The sequence below is a fragment of the Thermobia domestica genome, chromosome 6 (genome assembly GCF_964235325.1).
Source record: "Thermobia domestica chromosome 6, izTheDome1.hap1.1, whole genome shotgun sequence".
NCBI lineage: Eukaryota > Metazoa > Arthropoda > Insecta > Zygentoma > Lepismatidae > Thermobia > Thermobia domestica.
This window is the reverse complement of record NC_137459.1, coordinates 230,087,642-230,105,001: the sequence shown is the minus strand read 5'-3', so window position 1 is coordinate 230,105,001 and position 17,360 is coordinate 230,087,642. Positions and strand designations below refer to the sequence as shown.

At 36.3% G+C, this 17,360-nt stretch overlaps 1 protein-coding gene across 2 annotated transcripts in view; it reads right to left on the bottom strand.

The window, feature by feature from the left end:
• The window catches only part of Apoltp (Apolipoprotein lipid transfer particle), a 6,186,292-nt gene that overhangs the window by 125,264 nt on the left and 6,043,668 nt on the right, over positions 1 to 17,360 (bottom strand). For both annotated transcript variants that reach the window (XM_081762641.1, XM_081762640.1), the window contains one exon: positions 12,720 to 12,851. In XM_081762641.1, coding sequence (XP_081618767.1) covers positions 12,720 to 12,851 — 132 coding nt within the window. The remainder of the gene's footprint in view (positions 1 to 12,719; positions 12,852 to 17,360) is intronic.

Genomic DNA, 17,360 nt, shown 5'->3' with positions numbered 1-17,360 from the left:
TGGCCAAGATATGCAGGTTAATTTATCAAACGTATTAACTTTTTAAATTCGTTTCTGTTCTTAAGGTCTTGGGCTCTGGGTTTAAAGTTTTGGGCTCTAGTGTGCAGCTTAGGTGATGGTAATTAATTTGTTTTTAGACAGAGTGTTGTTTATCATCCATTTTACCCATCTAATGGAAATATAAAGAGAGAGGGAATATGTACCATGGAAATCATTTTTATATTTTACCCCAAACTTGCCACTTGCAACACCCTCAAATATGATGGATAGAATCTAATGACATTATCGCAGTTGAGGGTCTTACATACTGAGAAGTATATCATGAAAGAGGACACGTGTTGTAACGTTCCTGGATTAGAAATTACAGAATTCTACTCGTTTCATACGACAGATACTCTTGGTCGAAGTGTAGTACCATATATATTGAACAAGTGATTCTTAACTTTCTAGTTTTCTTTTGTATTAAATTTCGCACTTTTGCTCCAACACGAAGGATTGAATAGTCAAAAATATTTATTCGCGGTACAGCTTTCATTAAATTTTAAATCCATTTTAACCCTACCTTACCTATATATCTACATATGGATAAGGAAGAAATACGGGTGTACTCCCCAGGGGTATGCTTTACTTCTTTAGCTCCTATATGTCCGTTATATGGTTGTAATATTTAAGAATTTATCCAACAACAAAACAAAACAATTTATGCTTAATATTCAAATTTAAAGTGGAATAAAGTCTTAGTAATACCAGAGAGAACGTTCTTTTTTTACTAAGTAAATTAATTTCAGGAACTGAACATGTTTCAGATGTGTTGATTCTCATACCGGCATTCTTGAATTCTACGCATTGAAGTGATACGATGTAGAGCACGGAGTGATCTCAAGCTTAACTAAATTATTTTTATCTAAAGGATATGAAGAATTGCAACGAAACTTTGTATATGGACAATACGCAAAAAAAATAAACGAATAACGGTTTTTAATTTTCTGCGAAAAAACAGTTTAAGTGGGCAAAATAACCCACACAAAGTTCTGAATTTTGACGCCCGAAAGGCAAATAAAAGTGAACCGAAATGAATGAAATTGTGCACAGATATTCTAGACACACAATGATGGAATACGGGTTTCGTATTTTCCTGAAGAAAAGGGTTGGGTGTGATGCGTAAGCCTCCGAACATTTAATCACGAAATATCAAAAGTGCTAGTAATAGTATGTCAGATGTGTAAAGGACATGAACAATTGCAACATAGCTTCGTGTATTGACAATACGCAAAAAATAAACTAATACGGGTTTTTTATGTTCTATGGAAAAACGGTTTTGGGGGTCAAAAGTACCCACCCAAAATTTTAAAAGTTGACGCCCGAAATTCAAGAGGGGAACCGAAGTGAATAAAATTGTGCACAGATATTGCAGACGTAAAATGAGCATACGGGTTTCGTATTTTCCTGGAGAAAACGGTTGGGTAGGGCGCCAACCCCTCCCAACCTTTCATCACGAAAAATCAAAAGTGCTAGTAATAGTATGTCAGATGTGCGTAAAGGACATGAAGAATTGCAACGAAATTTTGTGTATAAACAATACGCAAAAAATAAATGAATAGTGGTTTTTATTTTCTGCGATGAAACGGTTTTAGGGACGAAAAACTCCCATCCAAATTTTGAAAGTTGATGCCCGAAAGCCAAAAAGGAATGAACCGAAGTGAATCAAGTTTTGCACAGATATTGTAGACATTAAATGATGGAATAAGGATTTCGTATTTTCCTGGAAAAGATCCCACACAAAATTTTGAAAGCTGACGCCAGAAAGGAAAGAGGAAGTGAATCGAAGTGAATGAAATTGTACACATAAGATGAGGGAATATGGGTTACGTATTTTCCTGTAGAAAAGGGTTGAGTGGGGCACGGACCCCTACAAACATTTGATCACGAAATATCAAAAGTGCTAGTAAAATATGTCAGATGTGTGTACAGGACATGAAGAATTGCTATGAAACGTTGTGTATGAACGATACGCAAAAATGAAGGAATGCGTTTTTTTTTAATTTTCTGTGAAGAAACGGTTTAAGGGGGCAAAATAACCCACCCCAAAATTTTGAAAGTTAACGTCCGAAAGGTAAGAATAAATGAACCGAAATGAATGAAATTTGGCAGATTTTGTAGACATAAAATGAGTGAATAAGGGTTTCTTATTGTTTGAAAAAAAAATAAATAAAAAACGGTTCGGTGGGGAACGCACTCCTCCAAACCTTTGATCACGGAATATCAAAAAAGCTAGTAACAGAATGTCAGATGTGTGTAAACGATATGAAGAATTGCAACGAAAGTTTGTGTATGGACAATACACAAAAAATAAACGAATACTGGATTTTTATTTTCTGCGGAAAAACGGATTTATGGGGCAAAACTCCCATCCAAAATTTTTGAAATTTTACGCCCGAAAGGCAAGAAGAAGTGGAACGAAGTGAATGAAATTGTATGTAGATATTGGATATGTAAATTATTGGCCTTTCGTGTTTCACAAGTGTCGTGTGTCCATCTGATTTCTTCGAATTTGGCATATCAACTACAAGCACAAACAGTATAACGTATTTTCTAGTATTTCAGGAGGCACCATTAACCATTACAATGGTTTGGCGCATAACCAAAATCACTTTTCGATTTATTTCCAGTTTGCTGTTGATCTGGGACACTTGAGGAGTTATTTAACATAGGGTCTATATAATATCTAAACACATTTTCATTTGCTTCGGTCCACTTCTTCCTGCGTTATTACGGTATTTACTTTTTTTTTCGGATGCGGCCTAGGCCCCAGCACTGTTCTTCCACAAATAATAAAACAGTAATGATTTATTGTTTTGTAAATGGTCCCTATACGAAGTTCCGTTGCAATCCTCCATATTGTTTACGAACTTCTGACATATGCTCATTTGCACTTATGATATTTCGTAATCAACGGTTTAGAAAGTAAGTGCCTCACCCAACAGCTTTTTCAAAAAAAAAAAAAAAAAAATCCAATTATCTCATTTTATGTCTACGATATCTGTGCACAATGTCATTCAATTCTGTGCACTTCTGCTTGCCTTTTGGGCCTCAAATTTCAAAATTTTTGGTGGGGGCTCCTGCTCCCTAAAACAGTTTTTCTTCAGAAAATAAAAGAAACGTATTCTTTTATTTTTTGCGTATTGACCCTACACAATGTGTCGTTCTAATTCTTCATGTCCTTCAAGCACTTCTGACATACTGTTACTAGCACTTTTGTTATTTCACGATCAAACTCTTGGAGGGGTCTGTGTCCCACCTAAACGGTTTTCTTTTTATTTTTCAGGAAAATAAGAAGCCCATATTCCCTCATTTTATGTCTACAATATCTGTGCACAGTTTCATTCACTTCGGTTCACTTCCTCTGGCCTTCGGGCCTCAACTTTCTAAGTTTTGGGTGGGGGCTTGTAGCCCCTAAAACCACTTTCCCGCAGAAAATAAAAAACCGTTATCCCTTATTTTTTGCGTATTGTTCATACACAAAGTTTCGTTGCAATTCTTCATGTCCTTTACACGCATCTGTCGTACTCTTATTAACACTTTTAATATTTCGTGATGAGAGCTTTGGAGGGTCCGTGCCCCACGTACCCGTTTTTTTCCAGGCAAATACGAAACCCGTATTCCCTCATGTTACCTCTACAATATTCGTGCACATTTCATTCACTTCGGTCCACTTCTTCTTGCCTTTCAGGCGTCAAATTTCAAAATTTTGGATGGGAGCTTTTGCCCCCTAAAACAGTTTTTCTGCTGAAAATAAAAAAAGCGCATATTCGTTTTTTATGTGTAGTATCTACCTGCCAAATTTTATCAAAATCGGAGTGTTACACTTGGGAAGTGTTACTTGTCAGTCATTGTAGAATTCTTTTCCCTGTTCCTCCATCAATAAGAAATTGTCTGACAAGTAAAGGGTCCAAACGGATAAATCGAGTTGCGGAATGAGACGTAGTGCGACTGATAGATAATGTGGAAGTACGTATATGTGCAAAGTTATAAGGGCTGAACGCCATAAGAAACGGAGGTAGGTCAAAATTGATGGGAGAAGGCCTATGCTATGTTATTGAAATACATCAAGTAAATTGTTGAATCGTGAAAATAGTGAAAGACAGGCAATTCAAACAGTGATAGTTTCACATATTGACAACAGAAGAATGGACAGAGTAGACCACGAACCTCCGCCATCATCTTGAAATCTGATCATTTTGGAAATGGAAAGGTAGTGATGTGATATATCAGTTAGGGCCAGCATGTTCTCAAATGTCAATTATGAACTTTAGTGGTCCTTATCTGTACTTATTTGCAAGATTTAAGAAAATCTTCATAGTTATTTACGAAAATCTAGGAGACTGATACACGTATGTTGAAAGTTTGGACTATCACGAAAACACATGTAAGTTGAACATATCCAAAGCCAAGAAAACTAACCGCGAAATTTGATATCCAAGTTGTATATTATTACGTTTCACTGTCGAATATCAAATTTCGCTGATCGTTTTTTGGTTTGTTGATATGTGAGTTATTTCTTGTTCATGATACGACTAATAATTCTAAAAGACTCACAAATCAAATCTAGTTCGTACCTTTAGCATTTCTTACAATCAACGTACAATTGTAGTTCTCAGCCTTTCGAAAATTATGAGCCCCATAGACTCCTTCTTCCTTAGAAATAATAGTATCAATAATACAACCTATCTTAACGGTAACGTACCGACAAAGACAATAATTAAGGCAAGTTAATGTTGATGGAAGATACCATGGACTCAGAATGTGGAAGGAAATTGGAGTATCCCGATAAAACCCACATAGGATACAATGGTGTCCACCACAAAGTTTCTTGGCTGAGGATCGAACCAGACGCCCCATGTACCTGAGGCAAGCTGTTTACCACTGAGTCACCGTGTCCTCCCCCAATCGCTAAGAGACGCGGGCATCCAGTTAAGAATAACTGACATAGAAAAACTTGCTTACCATCTTCACGCGAAGGAAACTCCACGAATCCCACATTCTGACCGTTTGTACTTCTTGTAGGTTGGTTTATTACACTCAATATTTAGTACATCGATACATCTGTCAGAATCATAGCGTTTTCTCCAAAGTACGGGCAGGGTGACTTAGTGATAGAGCGCTTACTTCTGGTGCGAGATGGACCTCGTTCGATCCCAGACTATAAAAGTTTGTAGTGTATACTATCGTACCCGTGAGATTTCTCGGGATTATCCTGTTTTCTCCTACATTCTCATTTCACTAATTATTTCTAAAAAATTAGCTTCCATCTATTACCTCTCTCTATTATTGGATCGGATTTCAGTTTAGCATCCCTTCGGTAGGAAAATTACGTGATACATGCAGCTACGGATTAACGTGAGATCCGAACTGCTTGCTCTCCCGCCGTGAATCGGAGCCAGGTCTCCTATGCGAAAATCGCACACGCTACCCCATAGTCATGCGTGATATCTCTGTCTTCATTAGCCTAGAAGGCATAACATTTAAACTTTATGGACATCACATAATTTCAGTTCTTCCTCGAGAGCCAATTGTATACTGACAAGGGACATCGCCCAATTGTCCGGCTCCGATTTCAATGAATTTTTTCTAGCTGATAGAGTACATATATGTATTATTTGTGATGACAGAAATTTTTGCCATGGTGCATGTTTTCTATTTTTTTATAATTTTTAAAAGTTGTGATGTGGTTATTAGAGATTACTGGAGAAGTCCCTTACTAACCTTTGTAAACGAAACGTTAATGAAAGAACAACCATGTAGATACATATAAGGCCTAGGGGGAAGTTGTATGGTAGGTATGACCTTGACGGCAGTCATCTTGAAATCCTCCATTTTGAATTAAGGTCAAGTTTTTTAAAATGGAAATAGTGTAATATGATACATAATTTCGGGCTAGAATTTAATCAGGAAGACAATGGTGAAGCTAGTTTTGAGATACACCCATTTGGGGAAAAGTTACAGTCATTTGATTGTTCACTTACTACGTGCAAGAGTCCCTTACCTCCGCTTCTAACTCGCGTATTAATGATAATAAGCGGATAAAAGCTTCTGTAATACATATTATGCCTCTAGGGAACTGATAAGGTAAAGGTAACCTTGACGGCAGCCGTCTTGAAATCCGCCATTTTGAATTAAATTGAAGTTTAAAAAATGACAACTATAGCATGTGACACCTCATTTTAATAGCGAATTTTCCCAAACAGCCAATGGTATGCTTATTTCGGTTCTATAGTTAACCAATATGAATTTAGGGCTGTTTCTAATGTGCACCAAACGTCCATTATTCGATCCTTCAAATTGGTAACATCCCTAATATTCACCGCATGTCTTATGATTCCAACTGGCACTTTGCAATTGTTGCCATGGCTCATGTTTTCTAAATTTATTACATTTTCTAAGAGTTGCGATTTGTCAGTTCTTGAATAGTGTTGAGATAAGCATCCAGCAATCTTTCTGAATTTTGAAGACTTGCAATGTAATTATTTATTTTAAACAAGAATACGTGAAGAACCTATGGACCTATGTAACGTAAGGAAATACAAATGAAATTAAAACAAATTGGTGTTATACGAACACAAAATTATCAGGAAATGTAGCATACAGGTTGCGCAAACGACAAACAATAAAATATTTTAAATAAGTACAACTTTAAAGGAACAGTAGCAATGATAGAAAATATCAAAGAGGCATAATATGACGGTTCCCAAAACATTGTTTGTGCCATGGCCATAATATGAAAACAGGTATCTTGTTTATAAAGAAGTGTAACTTAATTGAGTTCCCGATCAATACTGATTATAAATCTTACAAACACGAATCATCGACAACAATCGCTAGAAAACGAATGACTTTTTTATCTGAGTAGCTAAAATAATTCCATAGAAAATAAATAAATAAATATACAATAAAGAAATAAATATAAAACAAAAGACCCTTGATTTACACAACAATCATATTTCGTTTTCCTTTTTGAAGTGAATTTTTATTTGATATTCCGTCTCATCTACTATACAAGCTACGTTTTCGGCATTACATGAATGCGAAGTTGGAGTTCTTTCGTTGTGCTATGATACATGTCAGTAAACGAGTTTTTGAAGGGCAGGCATTGAAAATAAATAATTACATGGCAAGTCTTCAAAATTCAGAAAGATTGCTGGATGTTTATTCCAACACTATTCACGAAGTGACAAATTACAACTCTTAAAAAATGTAATAAATTTAGAAAACATGAGCCATGACAACAATTGCAAAGTGCCAGTTGGAATCTTAAAACATGCGGTGAAAATTGGGTGTAGCCAATTTGAAGGATCGAATAATGAACGTTACTGGTTGCCAATTTGAAGAATCGAATAATGGATCGAAATTCATACTGGTTAGCTATAGAACAGAAATAAGCATACCATTGGCTTTTGGGGAAAATTTGCTATTAAAATGAGGTGTCACATGCTATAGTTGTCATTTTTTAAACTTCAATTTAATTCAAAATGGAGGATTTCAAGATGACTGCCGTCAAGGTCATACCTACCATACAACTTCCCCCTAGGCCTTATATGTATCTACATGGTTGTTCTTTCATTAACGTCCCGTTTACAAAGGTTAGTAAGGGACTTCTCCAGTAATCTCTAATAACCACATCACAAATTTTAAAAATTATATATATATATATATATATATATATATATATATATATATATATATATATATATATATATATATATATATATATATATATATATATAAAATAGAAAACATGCATCATGGCAAAAATTTCTGTCATCACAAATAATACATATATGTACTCTATCAGCTAGAAAAATTTCATTGAAATCGGAGCCGGAAAATTGGGTGATATCCCTTGTGAGACAAAGTAAATAGATCAATCAAAACTGTGCATATTCCCTTTTTTATAATTTTGACGATGTTCTTGTAACTTCGACCGTGTTCTAAGATTTCTGTTAGGTGACATATCGTATTTAATTGTAGTTAACAGGCCTCAGTCAACGTTTCATAAAATATCCCAATAATTCTTCAATTTCTTTGAGGTTACCTTTGTGCTGCCCCTGTACAATATCGAGTTGTGCATTAATGGAAGCTATGGCTAAAAATAATATACATTTCCTTTCCCCCAACTTCGATCCGACATTTTGTTCCCGAGTTACGGCTGTTTTGGGCATTTTCCCGACAGTTTTTGGCTGGTCATAGCGCCAAAAGGAAGAATTTGTGCAACCAGGTTGCCTTACCTTGGTGTCAGGAATCAGCTCCCAAACGTTGTCCGTGTTGTTTTGAAACACCGTGTATATTTCTATCCTGATTCTGATTAGCTCCTGTTTGCCAATCAATTACCAATATTCCTAAAACAAACCAAAACTGAACTAAATTCACTAAATCCCCTTCCCCTATGCTTTATTCTTGTATAGTACTTATTATATATTTATATTATAGTTGACAGAGATTGCTAGCTAATATAGATTGAAATATCTGGTTAATATGCTAGTAGAGAAATTCCCACTTTAGTACAGAAATTCTCTCCGTGCGTCCTACCTCCATTTTAGGCGAGATGGGATTAGACAAGATGGGAATTCCTATCCGCCTAAAATGATGCACAATTTTATCTTGGAGATATAAGTGGCTGATAAATCGTTACACAGGGTGGGATTAGGCGATAATATTGTGATAAAAACAAATTTTATTTTGAAATCATAATATAGTAAAATAATCCAATTTTTTGATGTTTGTACATACATTCCCGGAATATTCCTATTTTTGGGAATCTTCCCGGGAAAATTCCCAGGGAATATTCCCGAAAAATACTTTCGTGGGAATTTTCCCATTACTAGGTGCGAGCTGGGATCGAACCAGGAATCCCAAGCAGCGGAGGTGAACGTTGTACCAATGAACCACCGCGCCCCCTCGAGTGTTTCAGTTTCAGGCATCTACTAGATCGGCAACAAAATTATATTTTAAAATAAATAAATAAAAATATTACCTGCAAAAATACTTGTACTGATGCTGAAGATGAGAGGTGAAGCTCTACTGTGCGATCTTTTTCTAGAATGCATGGACACAATCTAGTGAGAGTTATGAAATTAATCGACGAATAGTGTGATATTGTGGGAATAAGGAAAATGTGAACATACACATACACCGTAGATATTCTGTAGGTTCCTAGTATGATAAGTACTTTCAAAAAGAAAAGTCACTTGACGAGATGATGAGACATAGATTTGTGGATACGAGTTGACGTAGCACAAATCCACAAACACAGCACAAATAGATACGTGAGAAATAATAATAAATAATAAAAACAATGATAAATGGGGAGTTGAGATTAATACTTAGTAATAATAATGAAAATAGTAATAATATATGTACGAAGTTTACAAGTGAAAACACGCACTAACACAAACACACTGATTACGATATATAGGCTACTGGATAATGATATGACGTACAGTATAGGTACACATGTTCTGCTGCCAGGTATTCACTTCACGTTCGCCAGTTCAACACTAGTGGCTATGAAGAATTTCCGTCCTTCCACTTTGAAAACTACTTTTCGGTCTTCACTCCACACATTGTGTTCACCGAATTTCTTCTTTGCTTCTTGCAGAAGACGCAAACGTGCCTTGCAAAGATCTTCATTCAGATATATTTCGGAGTTTCTTAGTTTTCGTTTGTTCTTCAGCACTTGGGGGTTTGTTCAGTAACTGACGGACTTAACGATGATTGGTCTCGTTTTATTACTAGGAGGCCCAGTCTTATGTGATCTACAGATGTCTGATACCTTTACGTCGAGACCCATCTTGTCGTCAAACACAGAACAAATAGCTTCATCAGTTTTCTCGTCAGGAACTTCTTTCAGCCCGAAGATCCGAATCGAGTTTCTTCTTTGATACTGCTCAAGTTCCGACGTTCTGTTTTGAACTTCTGTCTCTAAATACTTCACCTTTGCTTGCAGGTTGGAAACTTTGCTTTCAAATTAGTGTATCTTCTCCACGTTGAAATCGTTATGTTCTCGCAAAGTTTGAAGAGCGGCTTTTGTGACGCGGACCACAATAAGATCAGTTAGGCATTTCTGAATAACTTCAGTTTTAAGTTGCTCACTCTAGTCCTGAAGGTATAACGTTGTTGGCTTCCCGCGCTTGGACATGGTCATCACTGGGGCTATGGTAAGAGGGTGGCCAATTACCACCAACCGTCTACTGCGCTCAGCAAGCCACGAGTAACCAAGGTGGCCACTCCCCATAAACGTCACTACAACTTTTTGTGGCAAGCGAACGACGTTATACCTTCCGTACTATAACACACTTGTGGATAGTCTTCAGCAGATCTTCGGTTACACTTTCACTTATGTTCTTTGCTGACCAGTTTGGAAAATCCATGGGGTCATAGACCGTTGGCTTGGCTGCAGATGGGTGAGGGCGGCCGGACTCTTTCTCCCTGCCTGCAGTGTTGTCAGATGGCGGGAAATTTCCCGCAAAACGGGAAATTCTTATCATTAGCGGGAATGCGGGAAATTATGCTTGAAAAAGGGAAATTCTGTCAACTTCCTTTTCATGCCGTCTCTTCCTCGCTCCTTGACTTCATCTCTTTATACATGGAGTAGTACATGGATTCGAAGCGTCTTTGAAGGTCAGAAGAACCAGAACAGCAAGAGAGGTTTATAAACCGATCTAAATGGAACTGAGTATTAATCGTGCCAACATCCATTTTCTCGAAAAGAATGAAAGGAGAGAGGCTTTACGGCCCTCTGTTTAGTATATCTGTTATAGCCAGTGATTCACGTAATGTTAGGGTGAAGAGAGGGAAACGAGAAAAGAATATAATGTTTGAAGTAGCGCATACACAAACACAATTTATATTTCTCTCTATATCAAATAAATTACTGATAAAAAATAGAAGGATGGCCCTATAATAGATTTCTCCTCCCACAGGAAAACATGTACTTCTGATTGATTATTCATAGTTATTTGATTTTAATTTAAAATTATTAATGTAATGATTAATTTATTAATCATTAATATTAATGAAATACTAATTAACGATTAATATTCTTCCATGGCGGGAAATTTTGCAAGCGATCGGGAAATTTGAGGGCTTTGGGCGGGAAGTCTGTTATTCTGAATCTGACAACACTGCCTGCCTGTTCTTCGCGGTGTACTTTCATCACTTTTGCTTTGTTTCGGAGGCAGCATATTTTCTTTTTATTATTGAAATTACACTAAAAACGCACTTCACAATAGTTTTTTTTTAAACTTTTCTTTCACAAGCAAGGATCCACACAACTGATGTAATAGTTGCTAAGTAAAAGTTACATTTCTTTCTACACTTGTGCAGGACTTGCTTCTCAACAAGATGTTACAGCGACCAGAACACGATGCTATTCTCTGAAGGAGGGAAAATGCTCAACAACACCATCCTCAGCTAAAAGGCAGATGTCCTACTTTCAGAAAAATTCCACGAAAGCTGTTTTTATTTTTATTATTTATTTATTGCATGCGTGCGCTTCAGATCCAGCGAAATTTCAACATTCAACGGACAAAACTACAAAGTTTTCCTCGGTGCATGTCTCCGACCATGCTCAAGTGTGTTATCAGTATTTTCTCAGTACTACTTTTACCTCCTCCGTATATAAGGTAGTGTTCTAATTCATGAGTTCGTACTACTACTGACAAGTTGCGCAGGCGTAGTGTTCCGTGAGCTGCATAGCGGAGTCTCAAGAAATCTAGTCCATAGTACTATATACAGGGTGTTTCAAAACAACACTGACAACGTTTGGGAGGTGGTTCCTTACACCAAGATAAGACAAAAAGTGTAGACTAACCTGGGTGCACAAATGCTTCCTTTCGGAGTTATAGGCTGCCGAAAAATTGAAAAAATGAACTTTAAAGGTCCATAGCTCCAAAACTATGGGATCTACCGTAGTCGGTTCGACTTCACTTAGGAACTAGTGTGTGCGCTATCCAAATATCCATGCTTAGGTTTCTGCAATACTTCTGCAACAATTTTATAAAGGTAACTGATGAGTACTTCAAATTATATGCGCGTAACCAAACAGGCTCTACAAAAATTGTTGCGGAAGTACCACAGAATTCTGAAACATGGATATTTGGATAGGGCACATACTAGTTCCTAAGTGAAGTCTTGAGCCGACTACGGTAGGTCCAATAGTTTTGGAGCTATAGACCTTAAGATTTCATTTTTTTTCATGTTTTGGGCAGTTTATAACTCCTAAAAGAAGCATTTGTGTACCCAGGTTGGTTTATACTTTTTGTCTTATCTCACAGGAATCACCTCCCAAACGTTGTCGGTGTTGTTTTGGAACACCCTGTATGTTGATGTGTCGATCTACTTCTTCAGTGAAAGAACAGCAAATCATTCTTTACCTTTATAATTAAGATCAACTTCTTTGTTGAAATGAATGAAAAATGATTTACTGTTTTCTAATAGTAGATGAATATTATTTATTTAACAAACTATCCAGCTATAATATAAAATTATAAATATAATATGTTGCGACAAATGCATTAGAGGTTGAAGGAGTTAACTTACTTTGCTCTATGCCTCATTTAAAATTATCAATAAATGCCTTTTTTTATAATCATGTAAATTACAACAATTTAGATTAACATGTATTTTTCGACTTAGTTTAAAATATAATGAATTCATATACTTACCATTTGTTTCTAAAGCAAGTGGTGTGCAATAACCAAGCTTTAGCTTGGGCAATTTAATTTGTCTACGAAGGTCAGAATCTCCAACAAGAAGTTTGATGTCCCTTTTCGTATAAGATGTTTTAGCATCTAATCCTGTGTGTGGAAAAAGTAAGAAATACTAAAGTTCGACAATTATTGTAAAATAAATATACCTGGTATCTCCTAAAAGTAACAAATAGTTATTATCATGGTTGAAACGCTCACTTTTGAAACGAGCCTAGCTCAGCTTAAACTCACAGGGTAAAAAGTGAGTTAACTCAAGCTCAAACTTAAGGTTTTTAAAAGGAGCGCGCTTACCTCACGCTAAATTTTTATTTGAGCTAGCTCAACTTCATTCTCAACATAAGGAAAATTACAAATAACACTGTCTGATGATTTAATAACTAAAAATATTTATAATAGTGCATATTGAGGACGATACAGCATAAAAATTGATATTTTACAATAAAATATATTACTGTACAAGAAAGCATAATAAGTAAGAAAGAATGTTTAAGAAACTGACTTATACAAGCGACAAATAATAATATGGTAGTGGTAAAATAGATTACATAAACCTGACCATGATATATGACTCAATAAAGGAAGCACTCTGTACATTATAGGTATGCCGACACTGAATATGCATTTGTCTAAACTATTGTCTCTGTGACTGTGAATTGTGCTCGCCCCTACAGATTCAGCGCCCTTACAATGCAAGTCAGAGACCCGACAGCGGACACTGTTATTCTAACCTGATTAAATTGCAATTTTAAATTCGTTTTGAATAATAGTTGCATTTCAAAGTTCTTATCAAGCAGTCTAGTACGCGGTTGTGACATGATGTCTTTGGCGGTTCAAAAGAATTAATTATCCAGTCAATAATAGCCCTGTCAACCTTATCATTCACTTTCAGCATTTTCTAGCAGACACCTTCCATTGTTAATTGTCTACTTTGGGGAATCTTTGTTTCTATATTATTTTTCGTTTGGCTTCCTTCCTGTATTTATTAAACTGCTGGATTTTGTTAGGATGCACCCTCTGTAAAGAGTTAACTAAAGTTACTTTTTTTGATTTCGGTATTCACGTAATATCACGAAGTAGCAGTGTTCCAAAAACCGGTTAACCAGTTTCGGTTCGGTTTGTTTTCTAAACCAAATCTATCGGTTTGGACTTCAAACCAGTTCGGTTTGTTTTCTAAACCAAATCAATCGGTTTGGTCTTCAAACCAGTTCGGTTTGGAAACAATTCGTTACGGTTTGGGAAAGGTTCTGTTCCGTTTAAGAACTGTTTGAGGACTGTTTTGTTCGGTTTCAATCCAATATTGGAAATCGATGGAAATGAAGTTTCCGTTATTAGAAACCGTCTACCCAGAGATTATAATAAGGCTGTAATGTTATGATTTTCAGTATAATTTTATTCAGATGTAAAATTATTTTGATACTACTGAACCAATTGAGGGTTCATACTGTGTTGGTACTTTTACTGATGCTTTGGAAATTGGAGTAAAATACTTAAATCAGTTGGAAGACAACTTTACGGCAAGGGCATATTTAGGAGAGATACTGTGGAAAGGGAGGAATTACTTGAAGGGTGGATTCTATTCCATGGAACCTACGTTTAGAATGAAACACTAAACTCATCCTGAAATGACTGGGGAACCCATACTTTATGGCCTGTATGGGGATTATATCATGATGCCATATTATCAGGGAACAAATAAAGTTCATGCGGATTTTGAGAACAGTTACTTTTATTACATTAGTGAGGTCAAATTGACTCTGATGACATTATATGTTCACATTCCTTTCAAACCTTATTCTATAGAGAGTTGTTCAGTGCATAGCACGTTTCACTATCGATTTCTAGGAAGCGCAATCTCGGAAGAGCATGTTTTTGAAAGGTAGATTTTGAGGCCTATTTTGCTTTACGAGTACACATTAGGAAACAAAATTGGAGAGAAGAATATGCTTCGAGTTTGGAAAGACTTCAGTGAGTGAACGGACTGCTAAAAAGTGGTTCAGCCGCTTTTCTTCCGGAGACAAGAGACTTGAAAACAAGCATCGCGTTGGTTGTTCATCTACCATCGACAAAGTCCAGCTGGAAGAGGAAAACACGCGAAATCCTCATCAAACTTGATAGGCAGGTTCACACAGGATTGCAGTATTTGACGAAATCTTTCAATCATATTTTCATAACCTTGGGATAACATTAAAGCTAAGCAAGTGGGTTGCTCATGTCCTGTCTGAGGGAAACATGCGCAACGGTTAAACCAATCTGCTTGTCGTTGCTATCGCGACATAATATAATCTCGTTCCTGGATCAAATTTGACATGTGGTGAAAAATTGATCATGTATGATAACCAGAAGAGGAAATATCATCGGTCGACTTCTGGTTCGGTCTCATTGGCTACTAAGCCGAACATTCATCAAAAGAAGGTAATGTTATATATTTGGTGGACCGGCGCTGGCATAGCCCACTATGAATATCTAGAAAGCGTAAAACCATGACAGCTGAGGTCTACTTGTCACAATTGCAATGAGTTTCAGCTGCATTGCTTCAGAAGTAGCCAGCACTGGTCAACAAAAGAGTTCTCCTCCTCCACGATCTTGCCAAACCTCATATGGCTAAAGCGACCAAAGAGCTGATCGAAACATTGGGCTCGGAAGTTCTGTTTTATCCACCCTGTTTTCCGGATATCACCCCATCGCACTATCACCAGCTCTTGACCATGGATAACTACGTGGGTCAACAGCAGTTTCGAAAACACGACGTCACAAAAGCTTTATCAATGTTTGGACTCCAAAAAAGATGATTCTTTTTTCTAAAAGGACATTTAGAAGCTTGTGACTCGTTGGGAACATGTCATTGAAGTCAATGGTAGTTATTTCGAACAATAAAATGGGTGTTTAAGATTTTTGTGGACCGTATTTGATGAAAACAGCAGGAACGTTCTTGGTTACCTGATATAATACTTAAGGGAAATGTAAAGATAAGTATTTTTGAGTAAAGACTGACTGGTTCCTTACCTGTTGATATTTTATGAGAATCATATGCACAAGATAATCGACTGAAGTAGTTGGGAACTATTTTACTTTAATAGTACTAAATCATATTCTAGCGGAAAAAGTTGCACAATGGAAATACTACAGTTATACTCTTTAAATGAGTACTAAAACTACCTAAAATTTAACAACTTGTATTACCCCAACTTGTATTACGTAACAGTACAATATTTAATACAAAATTCAATAATGTTGTGATCCAGAATGATCCAATATAACGTGTTTATAGGTAAAAAGTTTCGACACGTAAAATCATTTTATTATACACAAATCTGCTAACTGCTTGTAGGTTACGGGTGAAATAAAGATTAAATTCAGCTTCATTTGGACACAGCTGAATTCGCTTTGATGGGGTTCGCCAAATTTTGGTTAGCCGATAGTAAACGAAACCATGTTTCAAACCCTTTGGCTCGAGTTGACGACAGTTCTATTCAGTTCAGTTTCTGAACTTTACAGTTTGGGAACATTTCGATTTGTGAACGGTTTGGTTCGGTTGAATTCGTTCTGTTAACAGTTCGGTTTGGGAAAGGTATGGTTCGGTTTGAGAACGGTTCGGTTCAGTTCCGGTTAACTGTTCCAAACTAGTTTAAGTGGCAAACCGAAACCACGGTTTACGTTTCCATGAACCGTCCATCCCTATCAGGAACATATGCTCAACTTAAGTTCGTATTGTAAATAAATTTCCAAAAGCACCATGTGCACTAGACTCTCTAATGTGGCCTTTCCTTGCAAAGAGGAATGAGTATAATGGGAAGACTTTGAAATATAGTTTAATGCATACAATACTATATTTTCTTAAATCTAAAAACACATATATTAACATAGAAAAAAGTAGAAAAAACTTAGGCCTTGAGTTTGTATAGAATATGAATAATGTCTCACACCATGAAGATGCTCGAACAATGGATGCTTTGTCGTACAAACGCTTTACAATCAACAATAAATGGAAGCCACAATAGTACTATATGTATTAATCTGCAGTTGTAGTATAAACAAATCTAACCGTTGACAGATTCTTGCGACGTCATGCAGCAGAGGAGAAATATGAGGTTGGACTACTGACGGTAGGATTAGCAAGAGTCTAGTGTAGGGTGACCAAATCGTCAACTAGGGTGAACGGGACACATTTTATTTTTGGATAGGTTTCTCCCGTAAATATATGATTTTAGCCTCTCCGTTCTCTCTCTTTTTGTATCTCTCATAAAAAAGGGCAAATTTACACTTTTTTTGTTTTCAAACGTATTGAAAAGGTTGTGGAATTAATTAAATAACAAGTAGCTATCAACAACTAACAAAAATGGAAATATAAAATAATGAAGTATTTGAAAACATTACTAAAATATATGAAACACTTATCAATTAGTAATATGAGAACCTGAGGTATATTCATGAGAATATTTAGCTGTTGTCCTAGACATCTTTAAAATTTCCTTCTTTTCTAATACAAAGTTATAAAAGTCACAACAGTCCATTTTGAAGTTATATAGTACTTGAAGAATTGCAGAAAGGGTCTCCACTCACATCCTGTTTCGTCTGTCCATTGCATGTTCAAGAACG